The sequence below is a fragment of the Geotrypetes seraphini genome, chromosome 3, assembly GCF_902459505.1.
Source record: "Geotrypetes seraphini chromosome 3, aGeoSer1.1, whole genome shotgun sequence".
Lineage (NCBI taxonomy): Eukaryota > Metazoa > Chordata > Amphibia > Gymnophiona > Dermophiidae > Geotrypetes > Geotrypetes seraphini.
In genome coordinates, this window is record NC_047086.1 from 194,881,687 (window position 1) to 194,890,184 (window position 8,498).

The 8,498-nt window shown below is 44.0% G+C and overlaps 1 protein-coding gene across 2 annotated transcripts in view; it reads right to left on the reverse strand.

Moving 5' to 3' along the window:
- MYG1 (MYG1 exonuclease) overlaps nt 1-1,176 on the reverse strand; it is a 42,588-nt gene extending 41,412 nt beyond the window's left edge. The window contains exon 1 of one of the 2 annotated variants that reach the window (XM_033938439.1): nt 857-1,173. In XM_033938439.1, the coding sequence (XP_033794330.1) occupies nt 857-1,111 (255 nt within the window). In that variant the 5' untranslated portion in view covers nt 1,112-1,173. Of the gene's footprint in view, nt 1-856 lie in introns of both variants that reach the window. The other variant, XM_033938440.1, reaches the window with a different exon arrangement.
- Between the last annotated feature and the right edge of the window lie 7,322 nt (nt 1,177-8,498).

Here is an 8,498-nt window from a genome sequence, read left to right on the forward strand (position 1 = left end):
GTTGAGCCTTCCTGTCTCAGACAACTAACCTAGTTAACATAAATTAAATGACCTCTTCCCAAACCATTAAGAAAGTAAACACCCAACATTCTATATTTGATTACTTCCAGCCCAGGCAGGAACAAAAGACATAAATATGTGTGTCCTTTTCAAATGTGTCCTTTCATAGACAGAGACAGAAAATCTATCCTTTCATTACAAATGTGTGCATATTCACTTATCTGTTTCCAGATCATATCAACCACCAGAGATTGAATCTTGCCTCAGATGGCAGAATCACCAACTGAGGTGGTCAATGGGAAAAACAAGCTCTGAGTGTCGCATACAGGCCCTCACCCCTACCTTGCCTTCGAGACTGTCATCATATTTTTCATGTTTCATTTATACTGTACATTGTCATCTTTTGCTCATACCTAACCTGCATAAGGTGATTTTCCCTTTAAAAGCTTGTCAAAAAATGTACTTATTAGCCCAATAAAAAAGGTTATCACTGTATTTTCCTTTCTTTCTTTTTCTAAAACTTATAGATTGTGAGCCTATTTGTACAACGCTTTGTTTGTACCACAGAAAGGCGGGATATCAATGTGTCGTGCTCTTTGTTGTTTTCAGATTATAATCCGCTGAGAACTCCGTATAGTGGAACCATGCACACCACATAGTGTTAAATACATCAGGTAAATTAAGCGGTATATAAAACTTTGTAACAAACATCAACGTGTGTACGCTGCAGGATAGGAATCGTCTTTTTTTGACCGAAGAGGGCGGAAACATCAACATAAAATGCACGGCCAAATGGAGCCTTGTTCAAAGGAAGGGGGACAGTAGGCATCAGCGCCGGTGAAGGTTCGGTTGTTACCTGGTACCGGGGCAGCCTCCGCAGGAGGAAGCAGGCTAGCACTTCGTCGCAGTGAAAGGTGCCGTTGTGGGTGCCGATCCTGGGCCGCATGCTCTCGTGCTGCTCCTCGCCGCGCTTGCGGCGTTTAGCGTCCGACTCGGCTTCCAGCGCAGCTGTGCAGAGCAAAAGGGGGTTTGCGAAGAGCGCGCGAGGCCAAAGCCAGGAGCGGGCAGAGCTCGAGACAACACGCGCCAGGCGCCGCGAACTGCGGAACATGTGTGGGCGCTGCGGCACGTGGGGCGGAAGGACGAAGAGCGCACGCCCCACCTTCTTGTGCTTGAGCTGCGTGTTCGCCTTTCAGCGATATAGAAATGGTAAACAGTACGTAGTAGTAAAGTTCATGAATATCACGTCGAGGGAGAGGTAATTTTTAAAAAGCAGGCTCCCGTGCTCGAGGATCTTGCAATCCCACATCTCCAGCGTACAATTGTTAAATTTACACTGCCCTTTTTGTTGCCATCTGCTTACTATGCTAAGTGACTGCTTACAATACAATACAGTATATATATCGCAATTCTCTGCAAGGAATCCATGCGGGTTACAGTAAGAATTAGATCGTTTGGAAGTTGCATTTGGAGCGGGGTGGTTGTTGGGAGGGCGAGAAGATAAAGAGATTGTAGGAAGAGTCTATAATTTTTTTCCTGAAGTCAAGGTATGTGGCAGTTTGTTCTAGCTATGGGGGGACTTGTTATTTAAGGTAGCCTCAAACATCTTCTGCGGCTGTATTTTTTGTAGGTGATGGGAGGGGTAGTAGAAACATTGTGTTATGTGCGAGTTGAAAAAGAAATGTGTGATTTTGGATGATAGTTCCCCACGAGGAACTATTTTTATAAGGTACCTCATTAAATTTAGAACTGAACTCTGCATACTGCAAGGCAACAAAGGAAATGTTTCTATATTCTAGTTGCTACTCCCACCTCCCATTGCTATTGACTAAATATCTGACGAATAGGCTACAGGAGGAAGAAAGCTGTTTTACAGCCTATTGGCTGGCTATGTTTGACTGATGGGCTCCAAGGGGAGAGACAGCTGAGGTAATGCGGAAGCATTCTCCTGTCCCATGGAGAATAGCACTAGTCATGCTAATATGGTCTGCCTTCAATTTTATGTGTGTTTACCACCATTATGCTTAGCAATGAATGTTAAAAAAAAAAAAAAAGAGATAGAACTAGAACAGTGAATTCTATTGTAAAAGGCTAGAAGTAATAGAAGGAGTGGAGATAGGGCATATGCTCCTTATGGTGTGGGGACATGAATAGAGAACAGGGAAGGGGGGAAGAGAAATGAATGAGATTTCTGACGGAAAACGCTGCTGGAAAGGGCTGGAAAAGAGGCTGGGTAATGGGGACAAAGGGTAGGAGCACAACTATGGAATAGGAAGGGTCTAGAAAATGTGGGGACAGGAAGTGGGACTTGTATACTGCCTTTTTGTAGTTATACAACCACACTCAAATCAGTTTACATACAGGTACTTCAAGCATTTTCTCTATCTGCCCCAGTGGGCTCACAATCTATCTAATATACCTGCTATGATGCCCAACTACAAAACATTCAAGAAAGAACTTAAAACTTTTCTATTCAAGAAATTTGTGAAATGATCTAACTAAACCTGATCGACCTTCCACAGACCCCGATGCATACATCTATTAACCATATATTCGTCCTGGAAATGCCCAGGCCAACTCTTGTTGTAAACCACCTAGAACTGAAAGGTATTGGCGGGACAGAAGACACTAATGTAATGTAAGGATCCTAGGGTCACAGGGTTTGAACCCACAAGGATGAAAGGGATTAAAAAGGGTTCCTGCTTGGGAGACAGACTGCTGCTGTACAAGAATAGAAGAAACAGTTATCTTTAAGGGGGAGAAGGGCTGGTGAAAAGGACATGCACTGGTAGTTATACTGTAGAAAGAGTAATAGAGGGGACTAAAAAGGGGTGAAATTCAAAGGGGTTACTAGTTGGGAGAGAGAATATTGCTGTAAAGAGCTGGAAGTGTCTGAAGGGAAGCGAGGTTGAGTGATAGGTTGAGCATCAGGGAAAACAGTTGTGAGAAAATACAGGCCTATGAGCTAGAACTCCCTAGGGAAACATGGGCTATGATGGGGGAAGAGAGCTGGGAGGAGACATGATCTGATAGAGTGGACAAAATGCAGAGTTAAGAGGTGGCAAAATATATAGGAGAAAGGTAAGAAGAAAGACAGATAATGATTGAGGGAAAGGGACTTGATATGTGAACATGTCAGAAGTAGTCCCCCAACATTTCAGTTAGGCTAAGTACAATTTTTGGCTAAATTTAAGAGTACTTCTTAAGTTGGTTGAAAATGTATAAAGGCCGATGAAGATGGTAGTGTACACTGCTACCCAGTGAACTTTGAATTTGAAAAATTTCAGTCCCAGGCTACACTGCTGCGATCTATATTTTACAGAAACAAAAGATCAGGTAATACAGAATAAAGCTGCTAGGTTGATTATTGGGGTATTAAATTTTGGTCATAATCACTGCCATACTAAAAAACTAGATTGGTTGCCTATTGAATCTATTTGACTGCAATACACCATGTGCTTTATGATGTGGCACCATGGTAACTGATTCAGATTTTGAGAAGGTATACTCCAAACCAAAATTTACAGTCAGAATCAACTTTGAGACTAATTGAAGAAAAGAATTAGGAAGTACATTACCCAAAAACCCAGTATCTCTGCTGTATTGATAGCGGGCCCAAGAAAATAACATTAAGATTATGCGTAGATTTTAAATCCTTCAAAAAATTGCTAAAGACCTACCTATTTGAGAGAGCTTTTCTTACTTGATTGTTATGAAATCAGTAGATAACAGAGCACTTAATCAGTGTTTTTATTTGATAATGTATTAATGGATATGTAAAGATAAGCAAGATAGAAAATTTTTAAAATAAATAAAACGCAGAGCCACAGTTGGAAGGCATCCGGAAATGCGCAGACGTTGAGGCAATGATGTCATGCGCATGTGTAACATCATCACATCAATGTCTGCGCATGAGCGGATGCCCTCCAGCTGCGGCCCTTTGCCTCCAATTACTGTCGGGGGGGGAGGAGGAGTGCTGGAGGAGAAGCACCGGCACTGGCTGACTGCTTACAGGACATGCCTCGTGGTGAGAGGCATGTCCTGTAGGCAGTCAGCTGGCGCCTATCCTCCTTTCTGGCATTTCGCAGCACACAGTTTGCAATACACTGCATTATATAGATAGCCTAAACCAAGGGTGCCCACACTTTTTTGGCTTGTGAGCTACTTTTAAAACAACCAAGTCAAAATGATTTACCAACAATAAAATTTAAAAAAAAAAACCCCAAACACCCCACAAAGCACACTGTACACAGAAAAAATGTTAATTATCATTTATATTCGGGTTTTTTTCAAAGAGGTCAAGGCAGATGACTTTAAAATATGCAATGTTACCTCAGTAACAACTATACAAAAATAAACAAATATACCCCCTCCCTTTTTACTAAACCATGATAGCGGTTGTTAGTGCAGGGAGCTGCGCTAAATGATCCGCACTGCTCTCAATGCTCATAGGCTCCTTGCACTAAAATCTGCTACTGTGGTTTAGTAAAAGGGGGGCCATAGTGCAAAATATAGACAGCAGATATAAATTCTCAAAACGGACACATTTTGATCACTAAATTGAAAATAAAATCATTTTTCCTACCTTTGTTGTCTGGTGATTTCATGAGTCAATGGTTGCATTTTCTTCTTCTGACTGCATCCAATATTTCTTCCCTTCTACCTCCTGCATGCTTCAACTCCTCCAGACCTCATTCCATTCCCCAACCAACATCTCTATCCTTCCATGAGTCCAACTTTTTCTTCCTCTCTCCTTGCCCCCTCCCCTTTCTTTGTCTCCCTGCCCCTTTCTTTCTCTGTCTTTCTGTGTCCCTGCCCCTTTCTTACTCTGTCTTTCTTTCTGTCTCCCTGCCCCCCTTTCGTTCTTTCTGCCTCCCTGTCTGTCTACCCAAGCCACTGCCGGGGCTGTTGTCTGGGAACAGGCCCCCAAGCCACCGCCAACTTCTGGGCCCCCAAGTCACCGCAGACGCTGCCGTTGCCAAGTTCTTCATTTTCTGACGCTGCAACAGGCCAGCAGCCTTCTCCCTAACATCAATTCTGACATTGGAGAGGAAGTTCCTGTGCCAGCCAGGCAGCAATTGGCTGGCCCAGAACTTCCTCTCCAACATCACGGAGCCCGGAATGGGCTCCCCGATCGACTCGCATTGCCTTCAAGATCTACCGGTCGATCGTGATCGATGTATTGGGCACCCCTGGCCTTGACTGTTTATTTTTTAGGCCTGCTTTTCAGTCTTACCTTAGCAGGCCTAAAGTAAACCATCTTGGCTATCCACATTGCAGCAATATTCAGCTGCTATACAGCTATTTTTGTGTTCTTGCCCTTATTCCATTCTATACAGATAATTCTGGAGTAGTTAATGAAAATAGCTCTATCCATATAGTGCATTTAGATTTAAAAAAAAAAAAAAATTCAGCAAGTTGAGGGTTATACTCGTACATTTACTGGCCACTCCTTTTGAAAATTGTCCCAAATATTTTTTTCACTCAATGCACAAGCTTTGGAAAGTGTTGCCAAAAGATGTGCTAAAAGCATTTAGCATACAGTCATGTGAAAAAAATTAGGACACCACATAAAATATTCAGTTCTTTCTTAATAAATGTTCACATATTGATGTAAAATCTTTTTTTTATTTATCTCTGGAAAAGAAAGTGATGTAATTGCAGTTAAAAAAAATTTTCCTCGATTTACTCATGAAACAAGATATTCACCAATAGCTAGTGTTACCCCCTTTGGCAGAAATAACTGCAGTGAGATGCTTCTTGTAGCCATCTACCAATCTCTGACAGCGGTCTGAGGAAAGTTCAGCCCACTCCTCAATGCAGAATTCTTTCAGCTGTGTGATGTTTGAGGTGTTTCTTGCATGTACAGCCCGTTTCAAATTACCCACAGCATCTCAATGGGATTAAGATCAGGGCTTTGACTCGACCACTCCAGGACTCTCCATTTCTTAGTTTTCAGCCAGTCCTTGCTGAATTTACTGGTGTTTTGGGTCATTGTCATGTTGCAGGGTCCATTTCCACTTCAGCTTTAATTTTCTTACAGATGGTCTCACATGTTCCTCAAGCACCCTCTGATACACGATAGAATTCATGGTGGATTCTATGATGGTGAGCTGGCCAGGTCCTGCTGCAGCAAAGCATTCCCAAACCATGACACTTCCACCTCCATGCTTCACAGTTGGTATGATATTCTTTTCCTGGAATGCTGTATTTGGTGTACACCAAACATGTCCTCTTTTTTGGTGTCCAAATAATTCAATTTTAGACTAATTTGTCCATAGAACACTATTCCAGAAGTCTTGGGTTCTCTCTGGCAAATTTCAGTCTTGCCTTGATGTTTCTTTTAGAGAGCAAATGTTTCCTCCTTGCACACCTCCCATGCAAGTTAAATTTGAGCAGTCTCTTTCTGATTATGCACTTTCACATCAACAATAGCAAGAGCTTGCTATAGGTCCTGTGATGACATTTTAGGGGTTTTGGAGACTTCTTTAAGCATCTTGCGGTCTGCTCTAGGAGTCAACTTGCTTGATGACCAGACCTGGACATGTTGGCAATTGTTTGGAAAGTCCTCAACATGTAGACTATTTTCCGGACCGTGGCATGGCTAATATCAAATTCTTTCGAGATCTTTTTAAATCCCTTACCAGACTTATAAGCTGCTACAATCTTCTTTCTGAAGGCCTCAGACAGCTCTTTTGATCTCACCATGGTGTTCACTCTCATCGCAGCAGTCATGAGCACACCAAACTGGTAGGGTAAACCTCCTTCAAAATGCTGAGTAACAACATTCTAATCATGTGCACCTGATGTGATACACCTGTGTGTGATTTGAGCCAGTTTAAGTGGGAGGATATAAGGGGGTGTCCTAATTTATTCCTCAGTTAGAATACACATTTTTGTGGATATCTTTTGTTTCATGAGTAAATCAAAGAAAATTTTTGTTGTTTACCTGCAATTACATCACTTTCTTTTCAAGAGATACATTTTTTAAAAAAAGATTTGGCTTTGGTAGGTGAACATTTCTTAAGAACTGAATATTTCATGGGATATCCTAATTTTTTAAAAAATCCAACACAAAAAATAGGCTTGACTATGGTCCCGAAGGAAAAGTCCAGAAACTGTTATCGACAAACCAATTTGCAATGGGCAAGCAGCAATTTTTGGGATCCTGCTAGGTACCTGTGACTTAAATTAGTCACTGTTGGAAACAAAATACTGGGCTTCATGGAACTATGGTTTCTCAAAATATAGCAATGCTTATGTTCTAAGCCACACTGGAAGTCAAGATGAATATTTCAGATAGCTATATAAAGCTTCAGTTTGATTAAATCAATTGGAAGATAGATAGATGGTTGAAAAAAAGATCACAGGTTTGATGTCCAAACTACAGTATATACAATGATATTGGGTATAGAGAGCTGCACGGGAACGGGGATGACGGGAATCCCGCGGGACCCGCGGGGATCCCGCGGGTTCCCCCTTTGGGTCACGGGGATCCCGTGGGGACGCCCCCTAGGGTCGCGGGGATCCCGCGGGGTTGGATCGCAGCGGGGTTGGTCGAGCCGCGAGGGTAGTCTCCTTCTCCTTACCTGCCCTGTCGCAGCACACAGCCGAACGGAAATCTTCCCGATGTCAGCGCTGACGTCGGAGGGAGGGCTTAAGCAAAGCCCTCCCTTCCTCCGACGTCAGCGCTGACATCAGGAAGACTTCCGGTCGGCTGTGTGCGGCAGGGCAGGTAGGGAGAAGGCAATGGCGAACGAAAGAGGGGGGAGGGGGCGGTCCGCCCCGAAGAATGTGCACAGCCGGTCAGGTCCCCCGATCGACCGACAACAGGCCCGGCCGACAAATCTCCCTGCCCTGTAGCCGCGAATCTAAATTACCTCTTACAGCAGCTTCACTACTCCAGCTGCTGTAAGAAGGTAATTTAGATTCGCGGCTACAGGACAGGGAGATTTGTCCGACCGGGCCTGTTCTGTTGTCGGTCGGGTGCAAAAGCGCCACAAAGGTGGAGGCAGGGAGGGAGGAAAGGTGGAGTGGAGAAGAAAAGACGCTTAAGGGGGGAGAAGGCCGCTGAAAGTACTGGGGAAGACAAAGGGGTGGAAAAGAACGCTGAAAGGACATGGGGTAAACGGGAGATGGGGGGGGGAAGGACCCTGAAAGCACTGGGGAAGACAAAGGGGTGGAGAATGCCACTGAAAGGACATGGGGAAGGCAGAGAGGGGAGAAGGATGCTGCCTGACAGGACATGGGGAAGATGGTGGGGGAGAAGGACACTGAAAGGAAATGGGGAAGAGGGAATGGGAAGAAGACGCTGGCAGGGAAGACGACAGAGGTGCCAGACTATGGGGGGAGCGGAGGGAAAAAGATGGGTGCCAGTAAGTGTTCCCTCTAAGCTGAGCAGGTGTCCTCCAGCTGCATTGCTACCACTAGGGGGTGGAATATTTTCAGTCGCTAAGGACAGGTATGTTCCCTGGAGTCCTGCAGAACTTGCCTGTCCC